The 19,623-nt window shown below is 36.1% G+C and overlaps 1 protein-coding gene across 4 annotated transcripts in view; it reads right to left on the minus strand.

Moving 5' to 3' along the window:
* Positions 1-19,623, minus strand: part of TLK1 (tousled like kinase 1) — a 171,138-nt gene that overhangs the window by 25,833 nt on the left and 125,682 nt on the right. For all 4 annotated transcript variants that reach the window (XM_003254252.4, XM_030802753.1, XM_030802751.1 and 1 more), the window contains one exon: positions 12,424-12,490. In XM_003254252.4, coding sequence (XP_003254300.1) covers positions 12,424-12,490 — 67 coding nt within the window. The remainder of the gene's footprint in view (positions 1-12,423; positions 12,491-19,623) is intronic.

The raw sequence follows: 19,623 nt of genomic DNA on the forward strand, positions 1-19,623 counted from the left end.
ACCTCAGGTTGGGAGTTCGAGACCAGCCTGACCAACATGGAGAAGCCCCGTCTCTACTAAAAATACAAAATTAGCCAGGCGTGGTGGGGCATGCCTGTAATCCAGCTACTCGGGAGGCTGAGGCAGGAGAATTGCTTGAACCTGGGAAGTGGAAGTTGCAGTGAGCTGAGATCGTGCCACTGCACTTCCCTCTTCAACAAGAGGGAAACTCCATCCCCACTCTCCAGCCCATCGCCACCCGCTAGCAAAAAAAAAAAAAAAAGGGTAAGCCTGTGCCAGGTTTCAGTGAAAATTTCTAGCCCAATTTCTTTTTTCACTCTGTCACTCAGGCTGGAGCACAGTGGCATGATCACAGTTCACTGCAGCCTCGACCTCCCAGGCTCAAGCAATCCTCCTGCCTCAGCCTTCCAAGTAGCTAGGACCACAGGCATGAGCCACCACACCTGGCTATTTTTTTGTAGAGATGGTGTCTCACTGTGTTGCCCAGGCTAGTCTTGAACTCCTGAGCTCAAGGGATCCTCCTGCTTCAGCCTCTCAAAGTGTTGGGATTATAGGTGTGAGCCACCATGCCTGGCTCAGAATATTTTTAGTATATAATTTTGAAGTAAAGAAATACAGATCACCTTGGCCTAATGTGTACCCACTAGAATTATAAATCTAGACCACATGGAACAGAAGTTTTTTCTGAATAATGCATTTAAATATTTCATCAGCTCCTTTGCTTCTTTTTAGTAATTTATCTTTCGATATAAAAAATTATTTACCTCAAAATATAACTCTGAAATTTACTTTGAAAATATAAATATATCATTTCATTCAAAGACAGATAACAGAGGTATAAAGCTTATTACACCGGTACCTAAGACAGAAATTCAGAGGAGTATTTTAAGCATTATGAGAAAAAATAAATTGTATCTCTAAAGATTATGTTGTTTGTACTTCACATTACTCCTAAGGTTATTTTTATTATTTTAAAATGAAATTCAACCACGACTTGTTGCAGAGATATTTAATGCAGATTTGATATTACATGGCAAATAGAAAATTTCAAAATAAATTCAAATGAAGATAAATCTTTCTACAAGTACTGGGAGATTTTCTACAATAGGTACACTACATAGATTCTCTTAATTTAACTGAAATTTCCTCATTAACAGCTTCAGTCACATATATTTTTAATTTTAAAAAGTAAAGTGATATCCTAGGAGATTCAATAATCAAAGTTTCACTATAAAAACAGGAAGTAAATTTTAAAGCTTTGAGACAAAAAACTCAAAACATAGCTTAGTTATCATAGTTTAGCCATGTAAAACAGATAAGAAACTGGCCATACAGGTTTACCCAGGAGTATGAAAGAATTTAAATTAATTTACACTAGAAATCTAGAATCTAGATTCAATTTTAATCTAGACTAGAATCTAGAAAGCAATGACTCCCTTCGTGTTACTAACGTTTGCTGCTTAAAAACTTAATTTGACTGTCACACGTGTAGGAAGCTACTCAACATTTGGTAGGCTGGTGAAAGTTTAAATAATCTGATAAAATTGTGAAAAGCCTATTAGAATAAATACTTGTTTTAACTTTTATTTGAAATTGTGGCATGGGGAGACTATTTCAACAGTGAATTTATAAAAGCTAATTTTTACTGAGTCATAAATATATAAGATTCAAATAGGTTGTTGAACATAATTACATTTGTTTTATAATCTTCAGATGTCTATACAATGGTAGTAATCAATATTACAAAATAAATACTTGTTAAAGAAAGTAAAATATGTCTGTATCAGCAAATTAAAGCAAGCTTTTTTTTTTTGCCTCTAAAAACATGACAAATATGTCCCATAAAAATCTTACAATATAAAAGCACAAGCAAGTTTCGTTCCATTTGAATTGTTAAGTTTACTGGAAGAAAAACAAAATGTCAGTAGCACTAGAGAAAAAAAAGATGGATTCTGGGTATTTAGAAGGAAATGTCAAGGGAAGAAACTATGTCTTAAATAGATAGATATAAACCCACCATACTCAGTGAAATACTTTTGTCTTTCATCTTGTAACTTAGTATTTCACAGTATCTTGGACTTCAAGCAAATTGACACACTTCTGGGGGAAAGGTAACTCTGCTACTCTAAAAATTCCACTAAGAAAAAGTACCTATATTGTGATGGGCTGAATGTCTGTGTTCCCTCAAAATTCATATATTGAAGCCCTTATTCCCTAATATGGCAGCATTTGAAGATGAGGCCTTTGGGAGGTACTTAGGGTTGGATTAGGTTATGGGGCCTTCATGATGGGATTAGTGGCCTTATGAGAAGAAAGGTTCCCTCACCCCTCCCTCAAAGGAGCACAGAGAAAAGGCCATGTGAGGACAAAGTGAGAGGGTGGCTATCTGCAAACCAGCAAGAGAGCCCTTACCCAAAACTAAACTCTGCTTGATCTTGTCATGGACTTCTAGAATAAATTTCTGTTGTTTAGGTGCCCAGTCTGGTATTTTGTTATGGCCAACACACATACTTGTAGGTAAATGCTAGGGCAATACTGTCTAGCACCTTGTCCTCAGAGAATGGGGTAAGGCCCAGTTTTGGTTTGGCCCAGGGTACAACAGTTTGAATAATTTATCTTTGCTACAGATCATTTCCAAAGATCTATCCAGTAGGCTACATTCTCCTTGCCTGAGACTGACATTAACCTCTAGGCCATCCTCAGAATTAATCTTTTTCCAAGGGTTCCAGAGAAGACAGGACTAACTAGGCTCAAAATTGATCTGAATTCATCACAGAATAGAATCCTCAAACTCATAGCAAAACTAGGCCAGACGAGTAGACTGAAAGGAGACAATCCAATCAGCTAAGTTGTGCTTAGTAAGAACACCAAGTTTCAGTCCTGAATTCATACACTAGCTGAGCAGTTAATGAAAGCAGAGAAAATCTAGAAGAAACAAAGAGACAAATAGCATCTCTAGAAATGAATTGGTCTCTATAGGCTATTACAATGAAGAAGAGACATAAATAAGAACAGACTGTATTAAAGAGACAGGTAAGTTTGGCAATTAAATACACAATAAAAGGACATGGCTCTTTTCTGTTCAAACAAAAACTACAATGGAAAATTTAACAGTACATACTATAGCTATTTTAAAATAAAATCTAATACTCTCACTCACATAAAAAAACAAGTCAGACAGGTATACAACAGATCTCAACACTGTCTCATTGTTTAAGTAACTTGCAAAAAACACTACCTTCTAAGTTAAAATTTTTTAAAAATGTGTATGGATAATTCCCACAGCAACTTCACTAAAAGACTTTGTCCCTCACCAGATCTTCAGCATAGAAATGCTTTCTATTTGTAATCAAAGTATCTTATGGCAACTTAATATTCCTTTGGCTCAAGTCTATAAGCCAAATGTAGGCTGTAGCAATGCAGAATTTCTGTAAAATTCCAGGTTAAAAATGATAGGTGGTTCCTATGTGAAGGAGATATTTTTTAAAAAGAAAAGAAAATGGTAGGTGAATCTGGAGTATTTTGGAGCATTTCTCATAATGGCATTTTTTTCAAAAGGCAATTATTAAGAGGTGAAATATGGTAGGCATTAAAACTATAAGGCTTAAAAAGTTATAAAATACATTTTTATATGTAAAACCAATACATTTCCTGAAAAAATTAAACTTGCTAGTTTAAAGTTATTTAGCAAATCCCGAATATATGTTACATATTCTCTCTACCAAAAAACTCAATTTCTGAGAACTGCCTTCGCATAAAGCCAAGATAAAACAGGAAGTATTTTGATGTATTATTCTCAGCATGCCTATAACCTACGGGAGTTGGTAGAAGAATATAGCTTGGAACAGTCTATCCACTGTAACAACACTACTTGATTAAGAAAACCGGTTCAGAAGGAGGTTTTAACACCAGCCAGGTGAGGTGGCTCACACTTATAATCCTAGCACTTCGGGAAGCCAAGGCCAGTGGATCATCTGAGGTCAGTAGTTCGAGACCAGCCTGGCCAACATGGCAAAACCCTTTATCTACTAAAAATACAAAGATAAGCCAGACGTGGTGGCGCTCACCTATAACCCCAGCTACTCGGGAGGATGAGGCACTAGAATCACTTGAACCCAGGAGACTGAGGTTGCAGTGAGCCAAGATCACACTACTGCACTCTAGCCAGCCTGGGTGACAGAGTGAGATTCCGTCTCAGAAAAAAAAAAAAAAAAAAAAAAAAAATTTAACACCAAATTCACTTTAGTAATGTGAATAGTATTAATCCCTTAAAAGTTAACATCTCTTAAGTCCTAAAAAAATTAAATTTTAATTTCACAAACTATTCATAATGCCATTCTGAAAGTTTACCACCAAGAAAGGGAAAGGTGAAATTAACAAAAGGCACTATTAAAATCTAATTAAGGGCCAGGTGCGGTGGCTCATGTCTATAATCCCAGCGCTTCGGGAGGCTGAGGTGGGCGGATCACGAGGTCAGGAGTTTGAGACCAGCCTGGCCAACATAGTGAAACCCCGTCTCTACTAAAAACATATAAATTAGCCGGGCATGGTGGCAGGAGCCTGTAGTCCCAGCTACTTGAGAGGCTGAGGCAGGAGAATAGCTTGAACCCAGGAGTCGGAGGTTGCAGTGAGCCCAGATTGTGCCACTGCACTCCAGCCTTGGTGACACAGCGAGACCGTCTAAAAAAAAAAAAAAAGCTAATTAAAAGGAAGAGCAGTGCAAAAAAACAAGGAGAAAATTTCCAATTTATTTCGAATTTATCCTTATTATATCACCATGTTATATGCTTTCCCATATCCTAAATATGAATGTGTGAGATATGAACCAACGAAAATAAAAGCCAACCAACCAACCAACCAAAATAACCACCTAGACAAAGCAGGTCTGAATTTTGAAACTACTGCATCATAATCATATTTTTGCTTGAGAATAATTGTGTAGATTGGGGAGAAGGGTAGGAGAAGGAAAAAAGATAAAAATCATTAAATATTGGGGGCTTTCTTTCCTAATTATATAAATGTTCCCTCCACCCCCATCCCCAATCAGTAAAGTGGCTTATTACTGATGAGAGCATACTGTATCACCTCAGGTGTGTTCAACTAGCTTAGATAATTAACTTAGTACCTTTACTCAATGTTTTGCTCTCTACACACTTCATTTCCTGTTTTTCTGGGTGTGTGTGGAGGGGTAATGGTTTATTCTCCCTTCAAATGCATAAATACATACATTAATACCTGTAACTTGGAATGACTGTTAAAACAGGCAGGTTTTAATTCTGTCAGTTCCTCTACTTTATTATAACAAAACAAAACAAAACTACCTCCCCAGCATCAAATAAATGTTTAAGAATTCAACTAATAGGCAAAATTTAAATATCTAGCACACTTGTCTTAAAAATATTTACAGCTGCTGTTGTTATAGAAGTGAAATTCTGTAACATTCAACACTAACCAAGGGGCTGACACCAAGCCTGAGCGCACACAGGTGCGATGCCTTCGTATAGTATACTGCAGTCCTTCTCCCAGTTTTCTTTTCTGCTTTCCCGCCCCAACTTTTTTTTTTTTTTTGGTAGAGACAAGATTTCCAACTCCTGGGCTGAAGCGATCCTCTGGCCTCTGCCTCCCAAAGTGCTGGGATTACAGGCATGAGTCACCAAGCCCGGCCTCTGCTTCCTTTTAAACCTAGTCTTCTACATGTTCATTATGCATATGGCATGGATTTACAGTTATGATTGGGAAGGGCTGGTAGCCAAGCAACTGTTTTCTCTTTTTTGTGAAAGTTATCTCTGAACTGAATTTACAAATCTGAATTAATTACAAACCCTGCTGATGGCTAACATGACTTCTAAGATTCTTTCCAAAATGTTTTAAATTCCATTGCCTGTACAACAACAAGATTAATATTAAACACTGTGGATCAGCCACGGTGGCTCATGCCTGTAATCCCAGCACTTTGGGAGGCTGAGGCGGGCGGATTACAAGGTCAGGAGTTCAACACCAGCCTGACCAACACGGTGAAACCCCGTTTCTACTAAAAATATATATATAAAAATTAGCCAGGCATGGTGGCATGCGCCTGTAATCCCAGCTACTCAGGAGGCTGAGGCAGGAGAATTGATTGAACCTGGGAAATGGAGGCTGCAGTGAGCCGATCATGCCACCACACTCCAGCCTGGGTGAAAACACACACACACACACACACACACACACACACACACACACACACTGGGGAAGTAAAACACCTTTTACCTCTACATTTTCATTTTGGTAGCTGAACATTATCTACTACCAAGTTAAGGTTGTGTGATTATAAATATGGAAACATAGAGCCAGGATAGTTTGCAGGTCCATATGTGAGTAAGAGATAAGAACGTAAACACTTGAGTTTTCCCATCTACAGCTAATTCCATGTTCTCTCACCACAGTCATCTTTTTGGGACAACTACTCATTTTTAAATGGAAAATAGTAGTAAGGACAAATTGTAAAGTTAGAATTCCAGCACTCTTCTTGGCACCTTTCTTGCACACACACACACCACCCCCTCCAAGAAATCAGGAATCTTTTAACATTCTTCATGGGCTTAATCACAACTTTTTCCAGTATAGTGTACTTTTCCCAGAATTCCACTGAAAACTACTGCCTACACAAGCAGCATCTTGTGTCAGGTTCTACAGAAACATCATGTACAATGTAGTTGGCTTTAACTGAGAGAATTCCTAGAAGATTTCTTCCAGTCATGGCTATAAATATAAAGATGAACAACAGGTTTAAAGATTAAGCCCTCTAGCATTAGACTGCTCATTATTTTCATTCAAACCTAAAGTGACAAAAAATGTCACATATGCAAACTTATTCTTTGTGGTCATACTAAGGGTTTGATAAGTCAGATGACAATGGTGTTCTAGAAAGAAAGACCAAAGGGGACATCAAACTTCAAGAATATTTGGGGGTCAATTCACCTAAAGCCAACGCCCTGTATTCTCCACTGTTCAAAAGGCTTGTAGACAATCCATTGTCTTCCATTTCAACTAGTTGCATGGTCCACTGTGAAGGAATGAGAAAAGAGCTGTGTACTTGTTCTTGACCTGTAAAGATTTCATCATGGAAGATTAATACTGATGCTGCTGCTGCCTGTTACTGGTTGTTTCTCTTTGCAGGTGCCAATATCGGTCAGAGAACAGGATTTCAGTGGCAGAGTTGCTGCTATACTGTTATCTCTTCAGAACGGAGGCACAAGGAGAGATGAATGCCACATCGCAAGGAGCAAAGGAGAGAGAGAGAAAGAAATGGTGTCAGGTGGCATGTTGGATGTGATTTTTGTTTTAGTAGAGATTGAGATGACTGTAAATTGTTTAGCTGATTCCTTCGGTCTGCAAAGATACACTTGTGTTGGTGCTGATGATTCTTGACTAATCCTGTTTCAATTACAAATTGGTTATGTTTCTCAAATAAAACTTCTGGCACTTATATTCAGGGCTCATAAGTCAAATGCACACACACACACACACACACACACACACACACACACACACAACCAAAACACACACATTAAAGCCAATCCCTACTACACTATTTAATACTCCATACTGAGATGTCACACTTTCTAAACACATTCTCTCCAACTAATCAAATATTTAAAATCGAGAAGACAAAAAAACTTGAAGACAAGAAAATAAAGAGTAACATACCCACATGCTGTTTGTATCACAAACTTGAGTAACCGCAGTCTCAAGACATAGTTACTGGACCTAATAACTTTCAAAATTCTCATTTACTCATCAGTTTGGGGTATTATGACTAGTAACTTGTATCTTTTTAAAAATATGGACATTTCAAGGAAGTTGATTTTGCAGGGATTGTATTTTATTTTTAGTTTTATGTGTTAATTTAGTGACAATCCTTGAAAGCAAATCCACACCATTTTCTTCAACTCCAGAATAAAGATCTGACTATATAATCAACCTAGCAGAGCTTCTGAATCACAAAGATAAATTGTTTTCCCATAATTAGAACTTATCAGAGACAGGTATCAAAACCTGATCAACTATAAGAGCAAACTGGTTTTTGGTTGGTTTCCTTGAACCCACGATTCCACATGGGCACAGGTAGATAAAATAGGATCATTTAGAAGCTTTGCCTCAAGTTAACAACTTTTTAAAGATAAGAAATTAATCTCTTTGCGACTACAAGCTTTTATTAAGTAATAACTGGGGAAGTTTGTATATAATTAATGATAACCAAAAAAGTTACTTGTTCCTTTTGAAATAGTTTCAGGAATAATTTCTATAGTCTCCATATATTTTATTACATAGTTCTATTCTAAGAATTCCTTAAGATATATTTTAAAATTATTTGAGTTTTTATTTAAAAATGTGCTTTTTAAAAAGGTCTTTGTTGACCTTTAAAAGTAAATCGAGTGAAAAATCAATATATTAGTTAATAATAAAGAAATATTGTAGTTGATTCAACAGTCAGTAACACAATGCCCAAGGAAGAAAATGTGTGAAAGAGAATGAAAAAGAATGTGTATGAAAAATAATTAACTTGAAACTGTTCTCCTTTATCTGTAATGAAAATGAAATAGCACGTTCACCCCGCCACACATCAAAAGAAAACTTAAGGAAGAGCAAACAGTCCAGTACTTAATAGAGATGCAAGGAAAGCCACAAATGAATTAATTTTTCTGAATACAAAGAATCAACTTACTACTACAACAAAATAATTATAGGAATTAACTACATGGGTACAGTCACTGAAATAGGACTGGGAATGGTTCAAGTTTTGGCTTTGTCACTTACTGGTGGTATTACTCCAGAGGAAGTATATATAGATCTGGGCATTCAAAAAGGTGTAATTAATTTTCACTCAAAAATGGTGAAAGCTTCAAAGTCTATAAAAAGTAATATTATGTAATTCCATTAAAATGGGAATTTGAATTATGCAGAGTATGGCAATAAATCACCTAATAAATGGGTGAGCAATGACTGCATAAACTGGGAACAACTATAACAATAAATATTAGATAAAAGAATTCTTGATACAGTTGAGGGGAAAAAAGTGATGCTCCGCTGTGATTTTCCTAATCTTAGAAGAGAAAACTAATAAGCCCATAAGTAAGTTTACATTTACTTTTTGGTAGTAACTAGAAACACCTATTTATTTTAGCCATGTATTTACTTTTGGAGGTTTCTGCCTGACTCTCATTCCTTACTCTATCACGCTTTGGATAACAGAGTAAGGCTATCTTTGGATTTATTATTTTTCTAACCCTGAAGAACAGCATAAAATATGAACAAAACTTTATGATTGATTCAAAGGTAAATATACTTTTTCATATTTTAGTTTATCTTTTCAATTATAGTGATTATCATTATGAAACACAAAGCATGTCATAAATTATCCACTTCAAGAAAAAGTAAACAGGCCTTTCTATTCTCCTATGTCCATATGCCATGGGCTTCCTCAATGAACTTTTGTCCTTCAGTGCTAAGAAAGTTAGTCTAATAATTAGTTCTGCTTAATGTTAAGAATTTACTGAAGGGAGAAAGGGGCAAGAGAGTCACTCATGTTAATGCAAGAGTATGCCAGGCTCCAAATCTAAACCGTAAACTGACTGGTTATATTTCCTGTGCAGGATACAAGGGGCATCAAATATTCAGATCCAGCCTATGGTAGAAGCTGTATACTTACAAGTTGGGGTTCATGTCTGCTTAATAAACCCAGGAGCATAGGGAGCTGATAAGACAGAAGTGATAACATCTTTTCTTTTGACTCAAGCCTGTCCTGTGTGTTTTAAAAGTCTGTTCAATCTTTTTTAGAAAACAGAATGACCTATTTTCCAACGTGCTTCAGAATGCCAAATAACTTATTTTTATACATGTAACTTATTGCTTATTTTTTAACTGCATAACTCAAAAATTAATACTCAGTTCTAAGCAGGCAACTGCTATTTATGCTCTAAGGTGACATTACTTGCTTAATTTTGTTCCCTGTATGTACTACTGGCCACTTTCTTTATAATACACTCATTCTTCTCACCCAAAATAGTCTCTCAGAAGAAAATATGGGTACTCATGACATGATAATATGTTTCAGCATTATTGTTAATCCATTTCCCCAAAATATTCCATGATGAAGGTCAAAGAAAAGAAAAGTTATGTTATAAGTTAGTTAAAAAGAAGATAAAGTTAGAAATCTAAGACTGCTCAGTAAATTTGGTAAAAGCTAGAAAAAAAAGCAGGAAAAAGATTATGGAAGGGATAATTATTGGAAAGAGTAAGTAAATATGAAAAATATAGAAGTCAAACCGGGAAAGAGGAAAATACGAAGGTTAGAAGGTTTAGTGTTCTACAACATTTTACAAATGTCTATATAATATTTGGACACTAAGTATACCTTACTTTAGAAAAGTGTTTTTCACAGAAACCAGTATTTTCAAAGTACCAGGAAAGCTTTAAAACCAACCAACCAAAAACAAAAACAAACCCTCCTTTGAAGCCTTTTCAAAGTGTACTTTTTGTAATACAAATAGCCAATTCCTAATTTAACTGCTCTAAAATTTCGGATTTTATAACAGATTTTCATAAACTAAGGTGCACATGTAAAATGTCATCATTTAGAAAGAGTAATCTGAAATTTGGTATTACACGTGAAAATAATAACCCTTAAGTAAAACTCTCAAGTACACCTTGGAATCACTATAACTAAGTAAATAAGTATTCCTTTATCACCATAGGCTGGTTAGAAAATAACTGGTAAATCTTTATATGAGACGTAAAGCATAGGCCCTTACGAATTCATTATCAAAACAGTTTAAGTGGGCACACAGATACTTATGACTCATCCTGTACTAAAAATGCCCTTTTCCCTTCCATAGTTCCTTTATACGGTTCTATCATTATTACAGAACTATTATGATAGTTATATAGCTCCATCTATTATAGAGAATAGACTGAAGTTGTCAACTAAGTCTCAAAGCGCAGGAAAAGTAGTCAACAATTACAATAGAACAGAATAGAACTACTTAAATAACAAAAAGACCAAAATAAATAATTTTCTAAAATTCACTGTTCAAGTAGTTTAGGTTGAAGCTTTCTGGGCAGTTAGCATAGACAGATATAGCATATTAAAGGATACTAATGCAAATTATACATAATAATTTTCTATTCCCTATAAATGGTAGGAGTCCCCAGCATATTAATAACATTTCCAAAACAAATTAGTATGCAGTGTAATAGTAGCTGCTACCAGAATGGGTTTCTCCATCCTACCTCACCCTATCCCACGGAGACAACTTCACAGATACTATCTCCAATTAGTTCACTCATTCAATTTTACCTATAATTCAGCCTATTTAAAAAATTTAAAGAACCTGACAAGCAGAAAGCACAAAAAATTGGGTCAAAGAAAAAGAATTTTATGTCTGTCAGTAACTTAATTTTGAGGGAAAAAACCTACTCTGTTATTACTACTTCTCTGAAATAATTTGAACTAAAATTAAGACCTGTAAAAACAATAAACTTATTACAATTTCAGAGTTTACAAACAAGTAGGAAGATACACATTATTTAAAAGTTTACGACAATAACACATAGCAACATTTTTTCTCAGTTTTATCCCCTTATACTATTACTAAGTGCTTTTTCCTATGTACATCTTCTAATTGAAACATCACACATGTAACAAATTAAAAGATAAGCCAAAGAAATAAGTTTTTTATTTACAATTGCTATTTCATTATGAAATGAACATAAACAATATGGAATTTTAGATTTCATCTTTAAAATGAAGTATTTTTTACCAAAAGGTAGTACTTAAATAGAGTAATCTAAAGACCTTGGAGATCTGTCCAAGAATCATTCCTCCACTATAGGGACATGGTATATCACCATCTCAAGATTTTTAAGTTGACACAAGATAAAGGAATGTTACTTTAATATACTCAACATAAAAATGTAATTTTGGCCGGGCGCGACAGCTCATGCCTGTAATCCCAGCACTTTGGGAGGCCAAGGCGGGTGGATCACACGAAGCCAGGAGTTTGAGACCAGCCTGGCGAACATGGCGAAACTCTCACTCTACTAAAAATACAAAAATTAGCCAGGTGTGGTGGCGCATGCCTGTAATCCCAGCTACTCAGGAGGCTGAAGCACGAAAATCGCTTGAACCAGGGAGGTGGAGGTTGCACTGAGCTTAGATTGTGCTGATGCACTCCAGCCTGAGTGACATCGAGACTGTTTCAAAAAATAAAAAATAAATAAATAAAATAAAGTAACTTTAATGCATCTCTTTTTAATCTGAAATTTTTAATTTGAAATCTTACTCTCTTAAATTTTGGCTTTTAAAATAAGTGACTTATAACACAACTTCCCACAAATTATGGTAACAAATTGAACTAAAAATGCAGCAAATGTTTCACATACCTTTTTGAGATGTCCTAGTCTAAGTTTGAAAATTTCTTCCTGTTCATGATATTCTGCCAAAGTCAACCTGTCAAAAATGAAATTTTAATTCTACATATTGAGATTAACACTTAGTTTATTAACAACTAGCAAAATATAAAAATCAAGTGGAAATACTAAAATGTGGGCAACTTTAAGCCCAAAATGTATGAGCCAAAAATCCTTTGAGATATTCTTCAGAATATATTTAACACTTTTAGATGAAACAGTTAACTAATTCCACAATGATTTAATGAGTACCATTTATCAAGTGATGTTCTAGAATTTATATCCTAAGGATACAGTGAAAAACAAGAGAATTTCTCCTTACATATTAGTTTGAGCTTACACTCTATAGTGGAAGTAAGCAAGCATAAAAAAAAATGTGATGAAATAAATAAGTTTAAGTAACAGTAAGTGTCATGAAGAAGGCAAAAAATGATGGTATGGTAATGACTAATTGCATTATGTTAATTTGGACTGGGTGTTAGGGAGGTGACCTTCATCTAAATAACAAAAAGACAACCATGAGAGGACTCTGGGGAGTATATTCTAAACATGAGTTACAGAAAGTTCAAAACTAAGATGAAAATAGTCTTGGCATATAAATAGAAGAGAAAAAAATGGGAGTAAATCAGATGTAGTCAAAAGGGTTGTGAGTAGTAGGAGAAGCAAGCTGGGGAGACATACTATGTATAGATTTGCAGGCAAAGTAAAGAATTTCAGTTTTACTCTAAGAGTAACGGGAAATCACTGCAAAGGGAGTCAGTCCAGTTTGGGCAGTTTTTAAAAAGAGGAAAAAAACAAAGACATTTTTCCTTTCCCTGCTTCAGTGTGTTGGGAGTAAATAAGCAAGATTAAAAAATGCTAAAACTTTAGTCAAAGTACTAAATTCTGGCCAGGTACAGTGGCTCATGCCTATAATCCCAGCACTCTGGAAGGCTGAGGCAGGTGGATCACTGGAGCCCAGGAATTCCAGACCAGCCTGGGCAACATAGCAAAACCCCATCTCAATCTCCCTCACCCCCAAAAAAGCACTAAATTCTTATACTCCAAATATAGACACAGGGTCTTGCTTTGGTGTCCAGGTTGAATTTGAACCCCTGGGCTCAGGTGACTCTCCTGCCTCAGTGTCCCCAGTAGCTGGGAGTACAGGTGTCCACCACCATGCCTAGCTACTTCAAAATCTTAAAAAAAGATACAGGACTTTAAGTCTTGAAAGTGCTTCATGGTTATCTTATTATTTCAAATATTCTTACCTAACTTTGAAAAATAATCAGTTTAATATATGCAGAACCATAACAAGACTTACTAGGGTCTCGCTCTGTTGCCCAGGCTGGAGTGCAGTGGCCACGATCTTGGCTCACTGCACCTCCACCTCCCAAATTCAAGTGATTCTCCTACCTCAGCCTCCAGAGTAGCTGAGACTACAGGCATATGCCACCATGCCTAGCTAAGTTTTGTATTTTTAGTAGAGACAGAATTTTGCCATGTTGGCCAGGCTGGTCTTGAATGCCTGGCTTCAAGTGATCCACCGACCTCAGCCTCCCAAAGTGCTGGGATTACAAGTGTGAGCCACCACAAACGGCCCACACCCCAGCTTTAAAAGAATAGCTCTTATCTATCATATTCAAGCCCTTGTTTGTTAATTTACTTATGTGTTCTGAGGTTATTTCATTAAGCTCCTAACTCAGGTGTGATCTGTTTGGTTTCAGTCCCTCAGCAACATTTAGTATAAATGCCATTTCCCTTTAGCTAGATGCTAATTGAATTTACTAATTCTAAAAAAGCAGTATTCAAAGGAAATAAACAAAAACAAGAAATTCAGTTAGTATTCCACCCGCAACATCTTAAGAGCCAAAAAAAAATTAACATTTTAAATTAAATCTCTCTACCCAGTCTTAGGGTGACACAACTACTGGATTTTATTACACTGAATATAACAATAGTTGATAGCTGTAGCAGTTGCTTATAGTAAATTCAGAGAATTAAATGTTGGAGTGTGAATGTAGATAAAGTGAGAGAGGGAAGAGGAGGAATGTGATACTAAAGAAAATGAGGTTCGAAAACTAAAATGTATAATATCAAAACTAATCTAGAAAAGATGTAGGAATGTTAGCAAAAAGCTTCTGGGTATGGGTACAGGTTTATGCCACTGGTGGAAGTTTGCCTGCATAAGAGTATCATAAATTCATATTCTTAAAGTATAGTTTTAGGTCCACTAGTAGGCCATAGGATGGGCTCATAACTAATTTTTAAAAGATATTTAAATTTGTTTTGTTTCCATATAGAAATTCTGTACTTTGATTTTTACTGAATTACAAAACAGCTAAAATTTGGCATATCTTAAACCAAAAATAGTACATGACTTGAGTTACTTGAAATTTTTGTCCTACCAAGAGGTTTGGCTATCATGTATAACTGCAAAGCTCCTACACATGCACATGGCTAGACTTTGTGCAATTTAGGAGAAATGGTATTTTGTTGTTGGGTGTTGTTAGGCTACTCACTTTCCAGGGCAGTGATTCTTACCATTTTACAATCATTTAAAAAAAAAAAAAAAAAAACTGAAGGAAGTTATAAATACTCTCTCCAGAAAATTTTACATATATATAATTTTGGGATTCACAAATCTCAGTAAGAGTTCCTCTACCAGGGTCTTGTCTTGCCAGTTAGAATGCAAACCCCCAAGTGACAAAAGAGTCATTTCTTACATTTTCTCTCCATCTTCCTACTAGGAAGTATTAGGGATTATTAATACCTGACACATTGTAGCTTCTTCGATAATCTCTGTTGTCCATTTGTATTAATCAAAAACGCTTTTAAAGAAATCTACGTATTTAGATCAAAGAAACTGGGAACAACCTTCTTTAAAGAAACAGGATTTTAGACACAGAATGAAAAGAGCTAAGCTAGGATAATGTTCACATCAGTGGCTTTTAATTATCAATACTTTTATGTGTGTAAGATGCTTTTAAAAGAACCTGCTCTCTCAAACAATTCAGTCGGTTAAATTACTTAGCAAACCTTTTATTCATAGATAAGGCAAAGATATAGTCCATCTCTTCCCATAGACTCATATCTGATGATAGCTAAGTTATTAATATTATTACACAAACATAAAAATATTTTATTATGCACACATAACAATGTATTATTTTTATTATGCACACATAATATTTAAAAAGTTAACAAATTTAAACCCCAAACATAAGACTTGACTCCTGATAATCTTCCATACTAAGTCTGAGTAAATGAAAATTTTAATTTTAAAAGTGTTCTAAAATAGTTTAACAGAAATATGGGGTGACAGTATTTTAAAAAGTTAGTACAAATAACAAAAACAGGGAATACTCATTTTAAACAAATTTGGTATTCAATGTCTTAAAGACATTCTGTTTAAGCAGAGAATTAAACTGAAGCCTCAAAGAACACGAGCTATGGTAAATAGACTGTTGGAGGCACTTAAACAAAAATTAGCCAGATGTGGTGGTGCACGCCTGTAGTCCCAGCTACTCAGGAGGCCGAGGCATGAGAATCACTTCAACCTGGGAGGCAGAGGTTGCAGTGAGCTGAGACTGTGTCACTGCACTCCAGCCTCGGCGACAGAGCAAGAAAAGAAAAGAACAACAACAACAACAACAACAAAAGGCAACAACAACCCAGGCAAACTAACATCACAGTTAATGGTGAAAATGGAAAGTTTTTCTCCTAATATCAGGAAAAAGACAAGGACGTCTACTTTCATGACCACTAATCAATATTGCACTGGAAGTCCTACCAGAGCAATCAGGTAAGGAAAAGAAATGAAATGCATCTAAATTGTAAGCTAAGAAATAAAACTATATTTGCAGATGACATGCCTCTATATTTAGAAAATCCCCAAAAAATGCACAAGAAAAAAAATCACTAGAACAATAAATAAATTTGGCAAAGCTGCAGGGTATGAGAGCAATGCACAAAAATCAGTTACTTCTATACACCAGCAATGAACAACCTGAAAAGGATATTAAGGAAGCTATTACATTTACAATAGCATCCAAAAGAATATAATACCTAGGAATAAATTTAACCCAGGAGGTGAAAGACTTGCCTACTAAAAACTACAAAATATTGCTAAGGAGTTCAAAAAGAGTTAATTAAATGAAAAGATATCCTATGTCCACAGATTGGAGACTTTCAAAAAGTATGGTACCACCGTTAAGAATACACATATATACCTATGAAATAGATTTGAATTCAGAAATAAACCCAAAAATCTATGGCCAGTTGATTTTTGACAAGAGCACCAAGACCACTCAATGAGGAAAGAATAATCTCTTCAACAAATGATGCTGGGACAACTAGGGAACCACATGCAAAATAATGAAGCAGGACCCTACCTCACTCTATGTACAAAAATTAACTTAAAATGCATGAATGACCTAAATATAGGAACTAAAACTATTAGAAGACAATACAGGAGGCTGGGTACGGTGGCTCATGCTGTAATGCCAGCACTTTTGGAAGCTGAGGCAGGTGGATCACTTGAGGCCAGGAGTTCAAAACCAGCCTGGCCAACATAGTGAAACTCTACTAAAAATACAAAAATTAGCCAGGCGTGGTGGTGGGCACCTGTAATACCAGATACTTGGGAGGTTGAGACGGGAGAATCGCTTAAACCCGGGAGGCAGAGGTTGCAGTGAGCTGAGATCGCGCCACTGCACTTCAGCCTGGGTGACAGCGCGAGACCCTGTGTCGAAACAAAACAAAACAAAGGGAAGACAATGCAGGGGTAAATCTTCATGACTATAAGTTTGGCAATAAATTCTTAGATTTGTCACCAAAAGCATAAACAACAACAGTAACAAAAATCAACAAAATACATTTCATAAAAATTAAAAACCTTAAAAATTAAAACAATTGAATTCATGGAGATAGAGAGTAGGATGATGGTTACTAGAGGCTGGGAAGGACTGTGGGGAAGGGGGCAAAAGGTCGGGTTGGTTAATGGGTGCAAAAACATTTGGTAACACAAGAGGATGACAACAGTCAACAAAAATATATTGTACATTTAAAATAACCAAAAGAGTATAACTGGGATGTTTATAACAAAGAAATGATAAATGCCTGAGGTCATGGATACCCCATTTATCCTGATGTGATTATTACACATTGTATGCCTGTATCATAATATATCATGTACCCCATACATTGGTTGGTGCAAAAGTAATTGCGGTTTTTGCCATTGAAAGTAGGCAAACACCACAATTATTTTTGCACCAACCTAATACTATGTACCCATAAAAATAAAAAACTTCTGTACATCAAAGGATATTATCAAAAAAGTAAAAGACAACTTACAGAATAGCAGAAAATACCTGCAAATCATATATCTGTTAAGGGTTTAGTATCCAGAATATATTTAAAAAAAAAAAACCTCCCACAACAACAAAACAACAAACAGTCTGGTGAAAAAATGAGCAAAAGACTTGAATAGACATTTCTCCAAACAAGATATATAAAGACGAGCAAACACATTAAAAGATGTTCAACAACATTAAGTCATTAGGGAAATGCAAATCAAAATTACCGTGAGATATCACTTTACACCCACAAGGATGGTTACGATTTTTAAAATGGGAAAGTAAAAAGTATTGTCAAGGATGTAGAAAAATAGGGATAATTGTCATGCTGGTGGGAATGTAAAACGGTGCAGACTGGAAAATAAGCAGTTCTTGAACAAGTTAAGACAGAGAATTACCATAATACTCAGTACTAGACAGATAAAGAAAACAAAACAAGCCCGCACAGAAACCTGTAGACAGGTGTTTCTAGCAGAACTATTTATAATAACCAAAGGTGGAAACAACCTAAATGTCCATCAATGAATGAGTGAACAAATTGTGCATAATCACACAACGAAATATTGTTCAGCCATAAAAAGAATGAAGTCCTGATACATGCTACAACATGAATATACCTTGAAAACTTATACTAAGTAAAAGCCAGACACAAAAGGTCACATAAGGTATGAGTAATTTTATATAAAACATTCAGAAGCTGCAAATACACAGAGAAAGAAAACTGATTATTTGCTACTGGAGGTGAGAAGAGAAAGGGCTAGGGAGTGATTATTTAATGTGCACAGTGTTCCTCTGGGTTAAGGGAACAGTTTTGAAACGAGAGAAGTGATGGTACACAACACTGTGAATGTACTAAATGCCACTGAACTGTACCTTTTTAAATGGTTATTTGTATGTTACATGAATTTAACCTCAATTAAAAAATGTTATCACTAGGAAAAAAAAATAGGTGATTGTGGGAGGGATGAAACTAGTCTTCCTTTGAAGAGTCCAAATGTTTACAATGTAATAGAAATCGAAGTGCAATTACTTATACTTAGCATAAGTATAATGGCTGATATGGTTTGGCTGTGTCCGCACCCAAATCTCATCTTGAATTCCCACGTGATGTGGGAGGGACCTGGTGGGAGGTAACTGAATCATGGGGGCAGGTCTTTCCCATGCTGTTCTCATGATAGTGAGCAAGTCTCACAAGATCTGATGGCTTTAAAAAGGGGAGTTTCCGGCCGGGCTCGGTGGCTCATGCCTGTAATCCCAGCACTTTGGGAGGCCGAGGAAGGCGGATCACCTGAGATCAGGAGTTCCAGACCAACCTGCCCAACATGGTGAAACCTCGTCTCTACTAAAAATACAAAAAATTAGCCGGGCATGGTGGCAGGCACCTGTAATCCCAGCTACTCAGGAGGCTGAGGCAGGAGAATTGCTTGAACCTGGGAGGCAGAGGTTGCAGTGAGCCGAGATCTTGACACTGTACTCCAGCCTGGGCACAAGAGCAAAACTCCATCTCAAAAAAAAAAGGGGGGTGGGTGGAGTTCCCCTACACAAGCACTCTTCTCTTGTCTGCCACCATGTGAGACGTGGCTTTCACCTTCTGCAATGATTGTGAGGCCTCCCCAATCACGCGGAACTGTTAAGTCCATTAAACCTCTTTCTTTTGTAACTTGCCCAGTCTCGGGTATGTCTTTATCAGCAGCGTGAAAGCGAACTAATACAATGACTTACATACCAAGTACTACTGTGATATGCAAAATAATGGCCAAAGACTTCCATATCCTAATCCTTGAGACATGTCAATATGTTAGGTTATAAAGAAAAGGAAAATTAAGGGTAGCAGGTG

The sequence above is a fragment of the Nomascus leucogenys genome, chromosome 22a, assembly GCF_006542625.1.
Source record: "Nomascus leucogenys isolate Asia chromosome 22a, Asia_NLE_v1, whole genome shotgun sequence".
NCBI lineage: Eukaryota > Metazoa > Chordata > Mammalia > Primates > Hylobatidae > Nomascus > Nomascus leucogenys.